The sequence below is a fragment of the Ruditapes philippinarum genome, unplaced genomic scaffold, assembly GCF_026571515.1.
Source record: "Ruditapes philippinarum isolate M1 unplaced genomic scaffold, ASM2657151v2 ctg4379_1_1_1_1, whole genome shotgun sequence".
Lineage (NCBI taxonomy): Eukaryota > Metazoa > Mollusca > Bivalvia > Venerida > Veneridae > Ruditapes > Ruditapes philippinarum.
This window is the reverse complement of record NW_026857005.1, coordinates 35,777-58,522: the sequence shown is the minus strand read 5'-3', so window position 1 is coordinate 58,522 and position 22,746 is coordinate 35,777. Positions and strand designations below refer to the sequence as shown.

The window sequence follows — 22,746 nt, the reverse complement described above, 5'->3', positions numbered from 1 at the left end:
TATAAACAGGTAAGGCCAGATGGTTCTATTGACAACCAATCTTTAAAAAAATTGTCTACCTATGTAAGTTAAAAATACTGATGAAGTTAAAGTAATTTTTCAATATTAGTTTTTCACTTTCAAAATTATGTTCAAAATGGCAGTACTATGCTGTGTCAGTTATTTAATATGTCAGCATTTTGCTGTGTCAGTCATTTGTTGTGTGAGCATTTTGTTGTGTCAGTCATTTGTTGTGTCAGCATTTTGTTGTGTCAGTCATTTGTTGTGTCAGCCTTTTGCTGTGTCAGTCATTTGTTGTGTCAGCCTTTTGCTGTGTCAGTCATTTGTTGTGTCAGCCTTTTGCTGTGTCAGTAATTTGTTGTGTCAGCCTTTTGCTGTGTCAGTCATTTGTTGTGTCAGCCTTTTGCTGTGTCAGTCATTTGTTGTGTCAGAATTTAGCTGTGTCAGTCATTTGTTGTGTCAGCCTTTTGCTTTGTCAGCATTTTGCTGTGTCAGAATTTTGCAAGTGCTTTTTAATTAAGTCTTTCCTACAAAAAAGCATTTAACCAAAATATTGATAACAAAACATTAGATGATGTCATCAAGTAGTTTTTTTTATTTCTTACACAACAATTTCAATACATATAAATACTCTTAGTCTCTTAAAGTGAATTGCTCCATAATGGAAGGTATGTTATAATAAAAATAATAATGTTGATAACATTTAGTATCAAGTATGACAACAAACCACAAAAGAATTTTATGGGGATGTTGATGGTAAGTGTAAGATACATGGTCCTTTATTACATATTTATTTATCTCGCAGATGATCAATTGTTCTTGAACAAAATATTATAAATGTTCTGGTAAATTATTTAGAACTCGACCAACATTTATTTTTCATGAAATATTTCACAAGATTATCTAGAAGATTTATATTGTTTATATGAATATCTGAAATACATAAGGAAAATGTTCTCATTGCAGACCAATCCACTTTAAAGATACACATTTATCAACCATAGTTTATAATTCATCAATATGAATTAAAACAGGTGCTGTCACAGAGAAATTATGCTCAACTACTTTCAATACCAGATAGTAAGAAAAGAGTCATATAAGAAGTTAATAAAAAAGTTGGAAAGTTCAGTAAAAATCCATGCATCTGTGCCATTGACCTAAAATTATAACATTTAAAGATATGTGTAAAGTGTTTTAGTAAATAACTTCAATGGTTGAAGACAAAACGAACTTGCATGCAAATACCATTATCAGCAACTTTCTAAAGTCCACAATTCAGTAAAACAAAATTAAATCTGGAGTTTTGTGATCTAAATCAAATATCTTCCTATTATAACACTAAAACATGAGAGAAATTTGAAGAGAATATCTTCAGTGATAAATCAATTGGTAAATGAAATATGAAATTACACCCAACACCATAAAAAACATTATCCCCAATGCTTATGTCCACACCAGGGTGAGTAGAGGATAGCCCCACTAATTTTCAAAACCGAACAACCAGAATGATATATAAAGCTCTCCTATGCAAACCAAACAAGTGTATTTAAAAGGCTTTCAAATAAAAAAACATTTAACCAAAATATTGATGACAAGACATCAGATGACGAAATTTTTCAAAGAGAAGCAAAAAATAAAACCAATATGTATAAAAAAACAATTACAGATAAAAATATCTGTTTCATAATTATCTATCGGTCCATAAAAAGATACAAAAGCCCAAAATAGAAAAGTATTCAAATAAACACTTCTAAATGTCTGGGTGAAATAAAACACATACTTTAACCTCCTAAATAGAAATATAAAACAATCTAAATTAGTTTTTTTTTAAAATATGCACAATATAAAAACCTGCATTCTAATATGCTTTAATTTACACTTTTAGTTTGGTTCAAGGTGTGACTAGCAAAGTAAATGTCCTGTAGTTAACTTAATTTTGGGAAAATCTCAAAATGCTCTTATATGTAGTTTCTTAGTCCCAGGAAGAACAACAGAAGTACACCTTCTGTATACCATACTAATATCAGGCCAGGCTTTCACTTATATTCTCAAAGCTCAAATCTGAGATTTTTCTCAACTCAGAAACTGAGATTGTGATTTTTCTCAGTTTGGCTTTTCTTGAATTAGCTTTTCTTGAAAAATGTGTTTCTCTGAACATATTTTAATTTTGCTTTGTGAAATTTTATCTCTACGGAACCAGTTCTATAGATTTCCATATTATATACATGTAGTGTCATTACAGGACAATTTTTGAGATGTCTTCAAACTTGAAAAGGGAAATTTAAATTCTTAAAGAAGTCCAATATTTTATAACTATGTTTATACCTTTTTATGTTTCTGTTCGTATGTTGCCTTTAGTTGTTGCCTTTGTTTATTACTTCTTTTAGGAATGATGGACACAACAACGGACTCATCGGCTCTCTCACCACTCATTGCACTATTCAACTTATCACAGTCATCCTCGGGTCTAAAATTACTTGCTGGCTTCACCGTGCCCCTGTGGTTACCATCTCTAGCCCCTGTGGGACTACTTTTCTTCTTTGTAGCATGTTCTTGATTGTCTTTTGATTTTGATTGCTGAGCAGGTTTTTGTTCTGATTTTGTGCTATTTTTAGAATCATTGTCTATTTTTGGATTGTCACCTGACTCACTTTGACCTTGACCTTTGACCTTGGTTTCTGCTTTCTTACCAGTGGGAGGTTTCTTAGCATTGGAAGGTTGTGGTTGTGATTGTTGGTTGGCTGTACCATCTTTAACATAAGCTTTTTTGGGGTCTGCTTTCTATAATAGTAAATACAAGCCTAATTAAATATTACCAATAAAATAAATTTGTGACAAAAGTCTTGATTTATTACTGTGTTGCAATAGTAATTTGATATTATTTGTTAAAATATTTTTCAAATTAATTTTTTTAAAAATGATGATTTCTAAGAACACACATACTCATCCTTTTTTCTAAATTGCTTTTTATTTTTGATAGAACTTAATTGCTCATAACAATACATGATCGATCATATAGGCCCTGTAATTTTCTCAGTTACTGATTCTTGTTTTCCTAACTTCATACATTCATCCTTTTAAACTGACAGTAACTATAAATGAGACAAATAAAATGTGCAATAACTACTTATCTTGCATTATTTATGACCTAGAAAACTAAAATATACTATAAACAAAATATCTTGCGGCATAACTTTTTTTTACCAAAAATAACAAACCAACCTTTTTGGAGCCAGCTGGGACTTTATTAGCCAGTTCAATGAGACATTTCTGTGTGGGATGTGACTTGGCTTTGATATCTTCAGTTATATCAACACCATATAACTTTTTATACACTTTCTTAATCTCTGGCATATCAATCTGTAATAAAAAGTTTAATGATAATTATATTAACCCCTACCCTGCTATACATGTATGTATGGAATGGACTTGTCTTGGTTTGAATTTAGAAAAGTCTATCAGAAGTTTAAAGGAATTCAATATCCAGAGCTCTAAAACTTAGCCAGCCAGCAGACAGTATAGTAATCTGTGCAAAATGGTTCTATAGGTTGGTTGCACAGGCGCTACTATGGCTTTGGCTAAAAAGGTTATACATGTACATAACTTTATCTTAACCTCTTAGCCATGGTTCATACCTTTTCCTTTATTGCACCAGTTCTTTGACACACTTTCCAGCTTTACTGGTGGAGAAAGACCTCAGGTGCCCTTCCTTGCATTATTACAGGCACAAAGAGGCATCTAAGTAGAACAGCTGGATAGCTTTCTCACATGAAAAAAACCCAAAGTTCCTGTTGGGATTCGAACCAACAGAAGTGAGGGGCAAGTGGTTTAAAGTCAACAATCTTAACCACTCAGCCCTTTGCACAGCTCTTGGCATGCAGTTTTTGGCATGCAGTTTTTTAGGGAACAAAATTACATATTCTATTTTTAAACAGCATTCTTTCATAAAATAGTAACATATTAAGAATATTTTTTTGAAAAAAAAAAACACACAACAAAACAACAAAAAACATGCAATGGCTACACACCTCAGATCTTACAACTAGAGTGTTAACAAACACTGGGTCAGTTGGAAGTTTATGTCGATGTAATTGGTCTGCATAGTATGAGGAAGGTGAACCTATACACTGAACTGAAAAAAAAACAAAAACAATATAAACAATGTTAAACAAATAATAACTTTTTGTATAAAATGTAATTTACCAGGAAACAAAACATGAAATATAAAGTTAAAATCTCCAAAACACAACTTATAGAATGAATCAGGGGCGGCGAAATCAATTGTCCGTATTGCCCATGTTGTCCCACAGCCTGTATGGACAAGTGGAAATTTTTTCCAGATTTCTACTTTATAAATATCATACAGACAAGTTAAGAAATGCTTCAAGCAGGGTTTTTTCCAGGATTTTGGGAAGATGACCCATACCCATGAAATTGGGAATTTCAGCGGTTTTTTTAAAAAAAATGGGAAAAATTGATGACTTAAATTTTGCAGTGATTTAATGAATGGAAAGAATAACTGTCTAGGATGGCATCTTCAAACATTTAAGCACCATAACAGTGAAGAAGCCCTCATTTTCAAAGATTTTAAAAATTGTTATTTAATATTTTTATTTTGTAACTTTCAATTGGGAATTTTTTCTTGTGGAAAATTGGGAAAATAATATAGTACTATTCTCAATTGGGAATATGACCGCATATCGGCTATGAAATAAGCCAATAAAAATCCCTGTTAAGTAAAATGAACAAGCAAGTCAAAGTCAAATTTTGCTGACACTGAATTAATGAAGCAATAATTTTTTTATTTTTAATGTCATATACAATAATGATTAATAATGGGACATCCCATGAGCTTTGAAACATAATCAATTAAAACATAACATTTCATAATTATGTTGTAAAATAAATTCTAAAGGTTTTAAATTATTCAAAATATAAGATTGAAACTGCATATTATATTCATTCACACTTTTATTATTGGAAATCACAGGGACTCTGCTTTAGAATAATGAACAAGAATTATTCCTATTAATTCTAATAATGCTTTTAAAGCACTAAGTGGCTAGTATACAAATTAATGTTTGCATTCATTTAAAACTTTCACATCATCAGTTATAGCAATGTAACCTGCTCAAATATTCATTATTTCAAAACAAGCTTCATTTTAATAAAGTAAAATCTATATAGCACTTCCATAATCTGGCCGATCAATTTGCACAGCATTAACTCTTGAAGCTCCTAAATTGCTACTTTCTATTGTTTATCATATAACTAACAAATATTGTGAATTTTCAAAATCTTAATGTCATGGTAACAAACATAAACAAACTTGTAGATTACATGAAACCATCATGTCATTCACATAGCAGTAAAAATCCTTGAGTCTGCAGAATTTAAAGTCATCTTTTTCCCATTTAACCATTTCTTTTAATGTATTTATTTCTTTTTAGTTGCTAAATTTTTAAAGCACAAGTAAAGCACTCTTGGTCACTTTACTGGCAAACTAAAATCCCAATTGACTTTACTTGCAGACTAAGATTCAATGTGACCTTATTTGCAGACTACCAACTTTAAATATGGTGATTCCACACATGAAAAATCTTCTTTTTTGATATTATACAAAAAATGGGACTTCAAACTATGGAAAATTTCTGAATGGAAATATCAAGTTTAAAAATATCTGCATATATAGCAGTAAGAACATACCTATAGTACTTAAAATTTTGTAAAAATCTTTTGGAGAATCTTTCTTCATGGCATGAAGAATGTCCTCGCCCCCGGCAACCGTCTTATACTCCGCGAAAACTGCATGGAGATGAGCATAACTTCTGTCATTGAGCAATTTTATAAATATACCATTATCACTATCCCAACAGCCATCACCATACTGTAAACATGAAATAAAACAACTACTATACTGTTTTTCAGTTACAAAAACATCCACATACATTCAACAAATATCATTTCTTCTTTAAGGTCATTTTAAACAAATTAATTTAAATTACAAAACAGGCACATATTTCAGTTTCTAGAAGGAAAACATATGAGATCTCAAAAATTTGTTTGAATAACTGATGATTTTTGTTTAAAAGTATTTTTAACTGTGAGTTTCTTTTGAACATATACATGTGTATGATTTGAATAGCTATTTGTCCTTAGTCCAGTAACAAGTTCTGTCCTTCTAAATTTATTAGTGGGAGTTAATCAGTTATTGCATTAATGTAACAAATTATGCAATAAAAGTAAAGCATGCAAACTAAGCCATTATGGATATGCACTTTTATTCTCAAAGCAGTTCTAATCAGAGGATTTAGTGTAGAGCAAAATTATCAGATAACTTTAATTACTAAAGCACTTTGTAGTCACATGATTCAGTCTCTATGAACAATCAATTCATATATTATAAATGTACATTTCATTCTAGAGCAAACTGTCCACTTTTAAAATTAGCTCTTAACATTAAAAAAATCAAATATGTATTACCTCATAAATGGCTTGGGCATCTTTCTTTACAAGATCATAATCTACATCTGTTGACTCATCACGGACACCCTGAAACATAAAAACATAGACATTACTCAAATATATGCTTTATACCAAATTTGTCTTTGTCACAGTTCAGAACTGTTCACTACTGAGGGAAGATGTGTATGTGGCCTGATAGGTTAGTCTGTAGGCAGCTGCGGAAAGGTATTCCAAGGGTCCCAGATTCGAGTCCCAGTCAGGCTGAAAATTTTTCTCAACCTGTGACATCTACATGTATGCTAATTGCCATACTTATTATTCCAAAAGCAATCTTTACATGTGCTGAATATAAGCCTTGAATATGCTAAATGCAATTTTTTCATGCGCAGAATTCCATACTTGAATACGATAAATACCATACTTGAAAGTGGTAAATATGATCTTTGTATGTGTCAAATGCACTTTTTGTATGTACTGACTGCTAAGTGCCATCACTATAAAATGACAATGTTGTGTCTAAGAAAGGATACCTTTTTTTACGTCCCCCATGACTGGACAAAGTTGTTTATATCATTTGATGTACCGGTAAACTTAACAGAACATCACTATTTCATTTTAACAAACAATAATAAATGTATGAAGTTCAAATGAATCAATCAAATTTTATAGACCATTAAATAACGAACAATTTTCCTGTTGACTTCATCGCTATGGATTTTTTGTACTTTTCATTGAACAGTACTGTCAATTAAAGAGTATGTAAAAGACCTTTGATTTAGAGTTGAAAGCATGTTAGACAAATCATATCTTAAGTTACAAAGCTTTGTAGAAAAAGCTGTTGCATAGATAAAAGAGAAGAATTACCTTTTGTAATGCTATAAGAACTGTTTGTAATGGAGGTTTGGATCTATCAGTTACATCCTCTTCTAAACTGATCGAAAATTCTGAAACAAATCAATACAGAAATTTTATTTTTAAAAACAATAAAGCTATAAATCATATATTGATATATCACATTTTGTGATTTTTTTTGTGCAGGTACCATACAAATGTTATTCTTACAGTAATGCCAGGTATGAACAATTTCAGTAACGCTAAAATAACGAAGACTTGAATCATTTTGAAATAATGGCAGCAGTATTTTTCCATTACTTCATACAATGTTAGTTTTTTATTTAAAAATGTAACATTCTTAACAAGTTATTTGCATACAAAATCCAATTCTCAGCATGTTGATGCATTCTTTCACATTATTACAAATTCATTTCCTTTTGGATGTATATACCGATTGAGTGATGAAAAAATTATAAAATTTGCAATTCAAACAACTAAAAGAAACATATCAACAGCTTGAGTAGTTATTTTTCTTTCGACTTTGCAATTCAAAATGATTAAAGAACACAGTAACAGACTGGATTGTCATTTTTCTTCACCTTTTCTATAAGATTCCTTGAGTTCTGCTATAGTGGCATTATCCCTGGAACATAACAACTCGACCACGTCACACATGTCTGCTGTCTGTGGTAAACAATAACAAAACAACATTCAATCACCGTAATCAATACCATGTCAGAAAACAGAACACAATCAGTGTAACTATTGTGGTCTTCAGATTACTACAGGTACATGTAGCTATTTAACAATCTCTTTAACAATTTACTCCATATAAAAGCATTTTAACTAATTTTTTTCAACCAGAGTAGATGCAGAATATAAAATTCATGTGTGGGGTTTTGTCCACTCTATAAAATTTTGAGGTGTGGGGTTTGTCCGTCTTCCGGCACATTCGGGTTTTGATCTGGTTCTGCACTGCACTGGTCGCATTCTGGTTGGAAATAACTAAATGAATCTTAAAGCTAACAGGGTAGACCCTGAACATATGGCATGTATAATATGGCTGATCTGGATCTACACTTTTCAGCCATGCAATAAAGGTGCATCTACATGTATGCAGTAAAGGGTTGAAGGAGCTTCATTGAGGTCACTGTCACTGTCCAAAAGCATAAAATCATTAATTTGAATATTTTAAGTAGTTCATCCAAATTGAAAAAATATATTAAAAAGATAATTATGAAATATTCCAAGAATTAAATTGAAATCAATACTAAGTCTGATTCATAGCCCCATTTTATTAATTTTAATCATTTTGAATGCTTTTATTTGAATTTCATGGTGATTTTTTAACAACAAAATTTATAATTCTGGAAAAGCAGACTTTTGCAAACAAGTGCATAGACCTACATCATATGGTATAGAAAATCTCAGAGCAAAAATTTCTTGTCATGTCGAAAAAACTCCAAAAAATGGAAAAAAAAACAGCACCAAACATCTATTGAAAAGGTAAATCAAATACCATAGCTAAAACAATCCAAAAAATAGCTGTAAAGAGCACAAGAGGGTCTCATGTAGAAGACGACTTAAAATCAAGTTAAAAGATTTGAAAAACAAGTCATATTAAAATGAAAACATTTGGCCATTCTTTCTTACAGTAAGAAAACATGTACATGTAAATATTTCTTCAATGAGTGAAATATCACTATATGATGCCTCATTCTTAATTCATAATTTCTTAATTCTTTATTTACTGATAGCTTTAACAGAATATAAACATTGTTAAATTCTGTATGAGTTCAGTACAGTCTAGAATAAATTCCATTATGTAATAGCATTTTTGAAAAAATAAATGTAAAATATTTATCAAATCATTATATTTCCTTTGATCTTCTAATCAACGTTCTTTTCTTTTGTCACAGAGATAAAGTAATATAGGAATTACATTATTTATATCATAATTACAGGAAATTCATTAGTTTCGATGTAAGAAACAGTATCAATATTTAAAACAAACAAAATACCAAATAAATTTTCTATTGCCATTCAAAATAAACACAGCAAAAAAATCAACTGAAAAAAAGCTTTTTATGTTAATGCTGCAAAAACTCCAGCAACTTCAAAAACAGAAATAAGTATCTGCTATAATATAACAGTTCAACAGTTTTCAAGAGTAAACAAAACCATTAAATATCACAGATTCTGGTAAGTTGTCCTTCTAAAATATTTAAATAACATTTTTTTAATATTCCCTTAATACAGAGATACGATTTTTTTTTGCAGGTTATCAGAAATCTTGTTACTTTGTATCTCATATTTCCATTATTCAAATGACATTATATTGTCCTAATTTTAATTCAATTTCATATTATAAACAGGAAAAAGAAGAGAGACTGATTATATTCAAGAACACTTTCATTTTAAATATTCCAGTTGTTCATCACATATAAATTCAAACAATAAAAACTAAATATTATCAAAAGTATTTTCTGATTACATGGAATAAAAAGAAATTCTGACAAAAAGAAGAAACAAGACAATAGTTATTGTTTGAGCATTGTTATTGCTTATGTAAGCATGTTTTCTTCAAACTTACAACCATTAGATAAAGTTCCAGTGATTGTTTTTGTTGTATTATAAAAACAACTCATTATTTATTCTATTACATAGAAATATACTGCATCCTATACATTTGTTAAAAATTGAGCAAATGTTTTTCCAACAGTCTTTAAACTGCATAAAGTAAAACTAATCTGAGAGTTCCTTTGGTTGGTACCTATAATAAGTTGTTTTAAATTCTCACTCAATCAAATTCAGCCATTGGTTTTCACTGAGAAATTGCCATAACTCCTTCAGTTCATAAAGTTTGACACTCATACCATAAACCTAACATGATGTAAAACTAAAGGTGACATATACTGTATTTTAATTTCAACATCTATAAAGAATGACAACATTAAGGACAGGACACATGAAATAGGACTATATTTTTTACCTTTGACCTCTATGTGTGACCTTGACCTTTGAGCTACTGACATTTTCTTGTGGCAACATATTGTTTCATGTTGGTGAATTAACATGCAAGGTTATTTCAAAATTCTTAGGACACAAAAATTAGTTTTCATTTTTGGCATTTGATGTCTATAAGTGACCTTGACCTGCTCTTTCATACAGTGTGTGGGAGAACATGTGAGCCAAATTTAAAGAAAATCAATGACAGTTATAATCTGAACATAATAATTTCAGGTCATAACTGACAGACTTAATAAGGCAATTGCTATATGCCAACCTTCAAAGGGGGAGGGGGGCGCAAAAATTAATATTAAGGACTTCATATTTTTCACTATTATTTAGGTAAAATGTAAAAATAAAAGATAATTCTCCTTTAATCAAACGCATATTTCACAAACTTAACTATTAAACACTCTACCACATACCACATAACAAGCTAAACACATACATAAACATGAAAATCTGTTCAAGAACAGAATTCATCCTTATTATGAAAAGTAAAATGTAAATTTATTAAAGCAAAAAGCCATACAAATTCCATTCTACATCAAACACCTCACCTGCTGACTTCTTCCCTGGAATTTTCAATTATTTTATAACAAAAATACACAAAAATTATTGAACAAAATCATTTTTTATGATTTAATGCATCTATAATATATAAAAAAAATTGTTACAGCAAATACAACTAAAGGTACAATATCAAAGACAATACAATAATCTATAGATTTTCGAAATAATTATTGTTTTTAGCAAAACAACTTTTGAGGAATAAATTATTTAACACTAGGGCAATGCTCTACTCTATAAAATGTGATTTACAGTCAAATTTTGACAGGTTCTTTGAGCTAATAATGCTAGCTTTACATAAATTATGTCACTAATATACAGTCAGCTCTACCTACAAAACTAGACAGTCTGTACCTACTCTTTACAAATAAATGCTTAATTTTAATATTTGACAATAAAATCATTATAACTTTTGATCCAGGGACGTCACTCCAAAAAATCGACACCAGAAGTCTGTGACCAAAAAATTCTGACAGCAGAATAAAAGTTGAGTCTAGATGTAACTTATTATTTCTACAAACAAATTTTGACAATCAAACAGTTTTATATACAAAATCAAACAAGTTAACAACAATTGGTGTCGGGGAGGGCAGCATGCATGTCTAAATATATACATGTATTAGCTGATAGGGACTAACAGAAATGATATTTGTACAAGTTGTAAACTTACACTAAGTGCATCAAACACAGCATAAGAGTCTGCTACTCCTCTCTCCTGTAGTAAAGCATCTATAAGGTACTCCCATGGTTGACCTAAACCATTCTTCAATTCTGAACTTAAATCCTGAAAAAGACAAATATATGCATGCCTCCAAATGAGTTGAACTTTTTCAAGAACAAACTTTAGAAAAATATACTATTTCAAGGATTTCAAGAAAAAACAGTTCAAGTAATATTTTACATTTTGTGACAAATGACTGATTTTGAAGTAATCAATACCATATTTCTACTGCATGACTAATGCAATCAGGGATATTTTTGCATATTTTGACCTTTTTTTTTGGTAATTTAATGTATGGATAGTAAACGACATTTGCAATGTGTAAATTACTTTCTCTGTTCACATCACAATATTTTACTTCTTAACGCATTTTCAAAATTTTCATGAAAATTAGCATGAATCTGGAGGCATGCTCCTTTAAGAATAGTAAAATTATGTCAACTCTTTCTAAATCAAAGGGCTGCAAGCTCTGTGGTATTTTCTGATCTTTGTAATCTAAATTGTACTATATATCTGTCTGTATTTTCTTTTATTAGTTTATTTTATGTACTATAATTCATCTTGCAAGGCACCAGAGTTTGATACATACGGAATTTTGCATCAAAAATCATTTATGTTCATTTTTTATGACCGCCACACTTTATCCTTGCATATCATGGACACTTAAAAAATAATTTTAAAAGATTGCCTCGACTGGGATTTGAACTTCAGACCTCTCACACACGAAACGAGCGGGTTACCCCTGCACCACGAAGAAGTTATAAAAAGTTGCCTGAATAAAATCAAGTTATTCTAAATTGAGAACTTCCATTGCATTTCGGGTTTGTAATCCTTATTAATTTCGAGGTATTTTGTTCAGGATAAACCTGTTGTTTAAAATTGAAGTAAAAAATTTAGCGAAAATGTCCTCGCCCAAATAGTCTGACATGTAGAATCTATATATTCCACTACTCGGCAGTCAGATTTATTTGTGTAGTATTCGGTAATCGACATCGCTAAAAACAGCATTTTCATTGATTAAAATCATATTCATTCGCGTAATTTGTGATTGTGTATTTATTGACAATTCTATAAGCCAACGCTACTTTTAAACTTTGAATGCGTTGTAATTTGTTGGATACTTGTAACAAAATAAAAATATTTCTTCCTTTTAAATCGCTAGTTTTAAGCTGTTTTGAGAACTACTTGTTGTTAGGTCTGTCGTGAAATTCTGTGTTAGAGATTGAATGTCCGCTTTGTATTTTACTGATCTTCGATCAGAAAATACAAAAAGACACTTGAAACTTAGACAATAAGAAATCTGTGTCTCTGATATTCTACTTAGATCACGGTTGATTCTATACTTAAGTTTTAATCCCTATATAACCTTATATTTAACACACCGTACAGCCCACCATTGGTTCAACACTAATAAGTAGCCTCCTTACATTACAAATATGACGCAATTCAATCAAAATGTCACTTTAAACCAGCTTGATCAATCTGTAAAACAGAAATGAATTAATTTTCTAGCTGGAATGATTCATCATTATTCTGGTATAAAAGATTCAAGCTGATTGTTGCTGAATATTAACATCCTTTAATTCACTACAATCGATAAGAAATTTGTCATTAAAACACATTAAAATATATCGATGAAGTAGATTCACTTTGTAAGGTTATATCTTTGCATGATATTGGCAATAATTACCAGATTACCTGTTTATATACTAAAATATGCCTTTATCACAAGTATACTGAGCCCAGCCAGACAGCACATCTGAAGTCTGATCAGATAATGACTCTACACTAACAGCTGGACAAAAAAAATCTGGAAAAAGTGTGATCCCTTGAAAGCATTAATCACAACAAATTAAAATGAACATTGCAGACTCGGTTTGATTCAGCCTGTTCATGAGGGGTAATGAAAAAGTGCAACATCCCTCAAGCCCCCTAGCACCAGCTTGAGCGGTACTCAATTTTCAACACTAACAAGAGCTGTCGGTAGGACAGCAACGCTCGACTATTCTTAGTGCTTGATAGTAAAAACAAGAACCGGTTGAACCGGGTGATGCTCCCCGAGAAGGTTCTGGACACAGGAAAGTATAAAAAAAATGAACAAAGGGCAAAAACTCCAAAATTAGGCAAAGCGGAGTTATGTTTTTTTGCACTGCACTTCTATTCAATGAGATCTATCTATCTATAAAGTTTCCTGATGATATCAGAGTTATGTCCCAGGTAAAAGTCAAAGTGTAAAAATGAACAAAGGGCAATAACTCCAAAATTAGACCAGGCTTTGTTTAGGTTCTTTAAGCATAGCAGTTCTATCCAATTATATCTAGCTACCTACAAAGTTTCATGTTGATATCTCTAATAGTTTTAAAGTAATGTCTAGGTCAAAAGTCAAAAAGTAAAAATAAACAAAGGGCAATTACTTCAAAATAAGGCAAGGCAGAGTAATGATTCTTAAGCACTGCACTTCCACCCAATGAGACCTATCTGTCTACAAAGATTCATGTTGATATCTCTTATAAATTTAGAGTAATGTCCCAGACAAAGTTCAAAGTGTCAAAATGAACAAAGGGCAATAACTCCAAAAGTAGGCAAGACAGTGTTACAGTTCTTGTGCACTGCAAACTTACTCAATGAGATCTATCTACCTACAAAGTTTTATGTTGATATCTCTTATACATTAAGAGTTATGTCCCGGACAAAGTTCAAAGTGTAAAAATAAACAAAGGGGGGTAATTCAAAAATTAGGCAAGACAGAGTTAAGGTTCTTGTTCACTGCACACCTACTCAATGAGATCTATCTACCTACAAAGTTTCATGTTGATACCTCTTATACTTTTAGAGTTATGTCCCGGACAAAGTTCAAAGTGTAAAATAAACAAAGGGGGATAATTCAAAAATAAGACAAGGCAGAGTTACGGTTCTTGTGCACTGCACACCTACTCAATGAGATCTATCTACCTACAAAGTTTCATGTTGATACCTCTTATACTTTTAAAGTTATGTCCTGGACAAAGTTCAAAGTGTAAAATAAACAAAGGGGAATAATACAAAAATCAGGCAAGGCAGAGTTATGGTTCTTGTGCACTGCACACTTACTCAATGAGATCTATCTACCTACAAATTTTCATGTTGATACCTCTTATACTTTTAGAGTTATGTCCCGGACAAAGTTCAAAGTGTAAAATAAACAAAGGGAGATAATTCAAAAATTAGGCAAGACAGAGTTACGGTTCTTGTGCACTGCACACCTACTCAATGAGATCTATCTACCTACAAAGTTTCATGTTGATACCTCTTATACTTTTAGAGTTATGTCCCGGACAAAGTTCAAAGTGTAAAATAAACAAAGGGGAATAATTCAAAAATCATGCAAGGCAGAGTTATGGTTCTTGTGCACTGCACACTTACTCAATGAGATCTATCTACCTACAAAGTTTCATGTTGATACCTCTTATACTTTTAGAGTTATGTCCCGGACAAAGTTCAAAGTGTAAAATAAACAAAGGGAGATAATTCAAAAATTAGGCAAGACAGAGTTACGGTTCTTGTGCACTGCACACCTACTCAATGAGATCTATCTACACTACAAAGTTTCATGTTGATACCTCTTATACTTTTAGAGTAATGTCCCGGACAAAGTTCAAAGTGTAAAATAAACAAAGGGGAATAATTCACAAATTAGGCAGGCAGAGTTACGGTTCTTGTGCACTGCACACCTACTCAATGAGATCTATCTACCTACAAAGTTTCATGTTAATACCTCTTATACTTTTAGAGTTATGTCCCGGACAAAGTTCAAAGTGTAAAATAAACAAAGGGGGATAATTCAAAAATTAGGCAAGGCAGAGTTACGGTTCTTGTGCATTGCACACCTACTCAATGAGATCTATCTACCTACAAAGTTTCATGTTGATACCTCTTATACTTTTAGAGTTATGTCCCGGACAAAGTTCAAAGTGTAAAATAAACAAAGGGGGGTAATTCAAAAATTAGGCAAGGCAGAGTTATGGTTCTTGAGCACTGCACACCTACTCAATGAGATCTATCTACCTACAAAGTTTCATGTTGATACCTCTTATACTTTTAGAGTTATGTCCCGGACAAAGTTCAAAGTGTAAAATAAACAAAGGGGGATAATTAAAAAATTAAGCAAGGCAGAGTTACGGTTCTTGTGCACTGCACACCTACTCAATGAGATCTATCTACCTACAAAGTTTCATGTTGATACCTCTTGTTGTTTCAAAGTTATGTCCCGGACAAGAAAAGGGGACGGACGGACGGACGGACGACGGACGGACGGAAAGACGGACGGACGGATGGACGGACAAGGCGGCGACTATATGCTCCCCCGAAATTTTTTCGGGGAGCATAAAAATGCTTGATACAGTTACCTCCTCCTGTTTACAGGTTGGGGTCATGATGGTGAACAAGAGTGCAAAGTTTCAAAGCCATATGTCAATGGACTTTGAAAATATTTGAACTATTACAAAAACTTTAACGTAAATTCTAAGTCGAAAAAGGGGCTTAATTCTGTCAAAATGCTTGATAGAGTTACCTCCTACTGTTTACAGGTTGGGGTCATGATGGTGAACAAGTGTGCAAAGTTTCAAAGCCATATGTCAATGGACTTTGAAAATATTTGAACTACTACAAAAACTTTAACGTAAATTCTAAGTCGAAAAAGGGGCATAATTCTGTCAAAATGCTTGATAGAGTTACCTCCTCCTGTCTACAGGTTGGGGTCATGATGGTGAACAAGTGTGCAAAGTTTCAAAGCCATATGTCAATGGACTTTGAAAATATTTGAACTATTACAAAAACTTTAACATAAGTGGTTACGCCGACGCCGACGCTCGGGTGACTGCAATAGCTCTACTTATTCTTATCGAATAGTCGAGCTAAAAAGTGCTGGAATCAATGATCTCAAAGGACCAGAAAACACTAAAAGTAGCGACACTGAAGTACAGGGCAACTTTTTACAGCTTCCATACAGCACTTGACACCTGCTGTTGTGAAGTATATAAATCTAGAAAAGGTGTGATCACTCAGAAACATTTATCACCAGAAAAAACATGAAAATTCTGACCAGACTCTATACTTTGTAAGACCCCAGGCACTTTTACTGTAGGTAGTCCACATTTTTACGGTAGGAAGATCAACTGTTGCATTATGAAAACCCTTAAAAGTTTGAATGGACTGTTCCAAACTGAAGCTACATAAAATCAGCCTGTTTAGGGATGACTTACCAAATCATATTTTTGCCGAAACTTTGCCTTGGTAGCCATTCTCTGTTTGTGAGATTTCTTGATCAATGTTTTGATAAAAATGTCTTCTGGTCTTCCTGTAATAAAACACAGAATAAAGGAACATTAAATTTGCAAACTGCTTCAAGAATATTTAAAGGGACTCTACCAAAGTATTTTGACAATTGACAGGACTGGAAATAATTTTTTGAAATTAATGTTGCATTTGATGTAGGTTATAATAGACCAAATACTTGTGTGCAACATTTCAGATCATTCACTCCAGAATGATTATTTTGTCCAAGAAAAAATTACCCAAAATTACAAATTGATTTAAGAATAGCATAAAAATACAATTTTTAATTTATTTCTGAGTATATTTCTTAATTTTCTTTTGCATATTTGTCTGTTTTAGTGCCATTAGTGATCTATGTCAGAAATTCAAATTTTATGTTTTAGGGCTTTTGGACCTAAGTGGAGCTCCTTTAAAATAACAAAAGAATCATTTACATATAAGGTACTTTTAGTCAACAGATTGCTAATAAAATTACAAATGTTTCACAAAGGCACTGACAATGAGATAGTTAACTGCTTTGGTGTTTTTCTATGGATTCTGAGAAAACCAGTTAAATTAAAGCATACAGTTTTTAAAATGACAGACATTCTTTTCAAGGAACATTATTTATAAATAAAAATTGAAAAATTACAAAATAAGCTCACTCGTCAAATTATTACAATAAATCTTGTCAATAACAAAACAATTTTGATGATGTTCAGCAAAAACGGGAAAATTGTTCTTCTGATTTTAGATGTTCAGACAACAGACAAACTTTTTCCATTAATTATGTAACAATTAAATACGTCACTTGAACAAAACACCCATAAATAACCATCATGTTTTCTAGAAACCTGTCTTAATATATAACAAAAGACCATTATCTCAAATCCATTAGCAGAACATGATCTGGTTGCGAGAATTTTAACAATGGACCTCCTAGGGACTGATCTGATTGCAACATTTGCTTCTATTAAAGATTCATAATTTTCTAGGGCGAGACTGGACCTATTGTTTTGCAGTAAAACTTGATATGTTATACAAGTCATAGAGACCAACCTTGGCTTGTTGATTTCTTTTGATTTTTTTTCTTTCATATTTCCAGATCAAATATTCTATTTAACGACAAGGCAAATTGATTAGAATATGTTTATAATTTCAATTGTTCAATAGCAACTTTTTAACATACAAAGATAAACACTTTTATATATTTATTCCCAACATTAACATATCCTTAAAAGAAATTAGGCACCAAAGTACAAGTCATTTGAATTTACTTGATGTAAATAGGTATGATAAATAAAAGTAAACATCCGATAGAAGCGATAAATAAAAGTAAATATCGGACAGAGCCAGCTGGGAGAAGTAGCCTAGTTAACTCAATCTATTTAATTAATAAACTGATAAATCAATAACAATCCAATAAATGTAACCAAGTGTGGGCACTTTTATTTCAGGTCGTTTTGTACGGGCTACAAGAATGGAAATTAATCGATGAAAAAATATACTAATTCAACTCTTTTGATTCTTATTCAATACAATTATGCTGTTAAAGACTGGTTATTATTCTCCACTGACATAACAGCAATCAGCAGGCAACAGCAGGAGATACAGTCTAAAAAAACATTCTTAGAAAAAATAATTGTTCAAACAAAATTGCACCCGACTTTATAAATGCTGAAATGGATAAATTGACTGAATGAATTTGTCACACTTTGATTTTGAATGGAAGTTGGTCAGCCAAAAGTATGTTAGGATGTGTATAAGGCTGGAATGGCTTCAGTATTCTGAGAGTTACCATATGAACACATAAAAGTTTAAAATTTAAAAAAAAGAGAACATAATTTTTTTTAGAGTTTTTGAAAATTTTGCAGGCTTTGACTAACAAGTGTTGAAAGTCTTTGGTGGGATTGAAAAATATAAATAATTCTTGTGCAAATACATGTATATTAACTTTATTTAATAAGTTTAAATGTTAAAACAAATAAATCGGAATTATTACTAAAGTAAAAATATATTGTAACAGAAATAAACAAAACTCTTATTTTACATTTAAATTGTGCATGTAAGTTTGCAATTTTAAACTACTAGTAAAACGTAAGTTTTCAAAGGATTTTTATTCATACTTAATACACAAGTTCTTACCTAATTGTTTTGCAATTTTGAACAATTGTGCAATATCAGAGTTCTCATCCGAATTATCTTTACTTTTACCTTGACCAGATATACCATCCTCCTGAAAAACAAAAAAAAATTAAATATAATACATGTAATTATTTCAAATTTATATGTTGAGTTATATTAACAGCTCAACAAAGCAATCTTAAAATCTTACTATAAGTGCAGAATCTTAAGGAAAAAAAAACAATGAAAATACACATGCATGCATGTGCTAATCATGCAAAAAGTAAAAATGAAAGTTTTTTTACTTCTATGCTAAAAGTAAAAAAGAAAGTGTTTTTTTTTCCAGAAAAACTCTATAAAGTCAATTAAAATCAATTAACAAACTTAAAATTAAACAGTCACACAGAAAATATGCAATTGTTAAATTTTCATCTAAAACGAAATGGTATAAAAACAACTGTAAAAAAAGCTGCATGTTTGTTTTTTAAATCTTAAATAATGACTGTAATTATTATTCATAATAATTTTTTTTTTCACAATTATGCACCTGATCTCTAACATCTCCATAGCAACTCTTTGATGAAAAAAGAAATTATAATATAAAAATATTTATTTAAATTAATGTACTTCAATTTCTTTCAAGTATAGTAGTTCTAACTAATTCCTAACTGCATGCACATAAATTATATTATGTCATGTGTAAAATATTTGCAACAAGATTATGCGGAACCTTTTACAAATATCAAATATATATACTATAATATCCAGTAGAACAAAACTACAGAAATCTGTTCTGTTATGTAGTAACAATTGTTATTAACCTTTGCCTGCTCAGATGGCAACAGATTCTACCCATGCAACCACAGTGCAGACCTGAGTGAGTACACAACTATAACGCATTTTTGGAGTAATTTTAATTTATTTTTTGTGTGTATTTGTTTTGTTTTTGCATTTTTTTGTACTTACAAACCCAAAATTTCCAACCATAAAGGGTCACTGCAGTGACGTTTCATAGCAGGGTTAAAGGTACGGTACATGTAAAAAATATGAAAACATGACAAACAATGACTTTGTCATAATTTCACAAGTTTTTTCCCCTTTTTCTCTGTAATATGACTTAATGTACATGTACCTAAGCTACATATATAAGTTGAATAAGTGAAGATTTATAATACATGCAATAGTAACAAACTTTTACAAAATGTGAAAAGTGAAAATCGTAACAATATTTATGGAGAAAAAACTATATATCAATTATAGTGCACATCTAATATAATTATATCAAACACAATTAAAATGGGGTTTTGTCTAACTTACAGTCCCCACAATTTAAGGAAGTACATGTATTATAATGTATACAAAAATATGTAAATCATGCACAAGGTATAATCTGACTAAAGCACAGATCTACGTAGGTTATTTCTTGCATGTAAATCTGATTGCCTCCATATTTGTTTCGCCTTTGTCATTCAGATTTCCCAAGAAAGATTTCTAGCCATGCAATCAAACCCTCCTTTACAGATAGGCATTAAACAAAGTTTCAAAATATTGATGTATGTGGAAGTAAAACAATAAGTTTGGTAAGAAGAAAATTGGAACAAGGTAGTACAATACAAAATGCCTGGAGTTACAATTTCTCAAAAATGATGTGGAACAAAATAAAATGTACATCCAAATGTCAAAGTATTAAAAAGAAATAATTGTATGAAAACAATTTTGCTGGACAAATCTTAAATATCTGCAAATGTGCTTTAAACTCCAAGCCTAATAAAAATTGCAGAGCTATTATACATCTTAATTTATTTAAAAAAATCTTATTTGAGAACATATTTCCAAATACAGTTACTTTAAACAGGGTAAAAAAGGGGTGTTACAATTGTAGATTTTGGATGAAGGAATGGTTGTCAGGAAAACAATAATGTTCAGACTGACCCTCAAATATATCAAATACTGTTTCAACATCCTGGCATTCTTGCCTTTATATTTCTACAAAAACATTCACAATAATGTATTCTCATAAGTTTCTGTTTTAACTTATAAGGGGAATGATTTGATAAAAATAAAAAATACAAGCATTTAGGTTTAATGTTAATTGCTTAAGGAAATTACACAAAAAAAACCTCTAATTTCATTAAAAATTTAAAATTATAAGTGTTGAACCAGTCTGTGGTACGGCATTCTGAATTGGACAAATACAAGTTTTCAAAGGGGACAAAATTGGAGAAAAAATATTCAAAGTCTTTCGATATTGGTGTTAAAATTCAATCAAAATTCATCAACATAACCAAAAGCAATTTGCACTTAAATATCAATTCTATGATACAGAGCAATTAATTTTTGCTAATTTATTAATCATGCTTAAAATATCTTATAATACATTAAACATTTTACATGATTTAACATGCATTTTACATGCATAATAACATTCATGCAGAAGTCTTTGATATAAACATGCATACATATTGCATAAAGCAATATCAAGTAAAGCTTGAAAAGCAAATGGATACAGTGGATGCATCTACAATACATAGCTTGCCTTCTTTTTCTTGGACTTCTTTGATGCTCCTGCTTTCTGCTGCTGATTTTGAGGCTCTTTAAATTCACCAATCCCTTCCTCATTTGCCTTTTTAGCTTTCATCTCATCTGGTTTTGTCTCTCCATTTTCACTTGAGCCATCAGAAGTTTTATCTGATTTCGATCCACCATCTGACTCTTTTTGACCCTCATTTCCATTAGATTCTGACTTTGCTATATCTGGATCACTTTCATTTCTTTCCTCATTTGCTTTACCATTTTCTTTATCAAAGAAATCATCTTCCTCATCTGCTTTTTCATTGGTTTTATTACATTCTTCATTTTGATTACTTTCTTCATCTTTGTTCTCTGTGTCAATCTTTTCTCTACCACCTTCATTGTTAGAATCAGCCTCATCCTTATCTTCAGATACCAAAGTTTTTACTCTCTCCAAATCATTGGTTACATATTTCTCACTATGCATGCTAGATAAACTTTTAGTAGACTCTTCATTGCCTTTCAATCCTTTCTCATTCTTGTCTGCATTTCCTCTACCATGAGCTTTTGAATTTTTCTTTGGGCTCCTATCTCTCTTGTTGTCCCTTTTGTCCTCTTTGGGTTTTTCTTTACCAGCATTTTCAGAATCATTCTCCTTGTCAATTTTGGAATCATCTGATGGTTTTCCATTACTCCTCTGGATGTAAGCATTGGGGAAAGAATAACCTTAATACAAGAGCATAAATCATAAGAATCAGGCAAACAAAAATTCCTTAATTTATACCAAAACCTATAAGGTTATTATATACAACCATGTATGTTGGTCTGTATATAGATTTATTATCACCTTTTATAGTTATGCTTGGTCATTCATAGTTATCCAATTTTCAATATTAATGAATGATTTATGTATTTTTCGAAAAACTTCTGACTAAGTTAAACAAATTCATTTACATATATGTATATCAGGTTTGACTTCATATCAAATCTTCAAAAAAAAGACTTCATTAGTTCATTAGAATTCATATTTATTATTTATTGTCCTGCATGTATTAAGTTTTGATATTAATCACTTCTAAACAAATAACAACAAAGTACAAAACAAAATGTCCATTACAACAACAAAACACTGATAAAAGTAGACATCTATAAAAATTTGTCAGTCTAAAATAACTATTAAGAAGAAAAAATCAATTAACAAAAAAATTGCTTATAACGTT

General features: G+C 31.0%; 1 protein-coding gene across 5 annotated transcripts in view; it reads right to left on the bottom strand.

Moving 5' to 3' along the window:
• Positions 1-22,746, bottom strand: part of LOC132748437 (uncharacterized) — an 86,660-nt gene that overhangs the window by 33,980 nt on the left and 29,934 nt on the right. For 3 of the 5 annotated variants that reach the window (XM_060738046.1, XM_060738049.1, XM_060738051.1), the window contains 11 exons: positions 19,037-19,127; positions 16,840-16,934; positions 11,549-11,662; positions 10,869-10,883; positions 7,899-7,983; positions 7,330-7,409; positions 6,484-6,552; positions 5,707-5,887; positions 4,029-4,132; positions 3,223-3,360; positions 2,326-2,781 (listed from right to left, as the gene is read on the bottom strand). In XM_060738046.1, coding sequence (XP_060594029.1) covers positions 2,326-2,781; positions 3,223-3,360; positions 4,029-4,132; positions 5,707-5,887; positions 6,484-6,552; positions 7,330-7,409; positions 7,899-7,983; positions 10,869-10,883; positions 11,549-11,662; positions 16,840-16,934; positions 19,037-19,127 — 1,428 coding nt within the window. Of the gene's footprint in view, positions 1-2,325; positions 2,782-3,222; positions 3,361-4,028; positions 4,133-5,706; positions 5,888-6,483; positions 6,553-7,329; positions 7,410-7,898; positions 7,984-10,868; positions 10,884-11,548; positions 11,663-16,839; positions 16,935-19,036; positions 19,128-21,551; positions 22,224-22,746 lie in introns of all 5 variants that reach the window. The other 2 variants (XM_060738050.1, XM_060738048.1) reach the window with 2 other exon arrangements.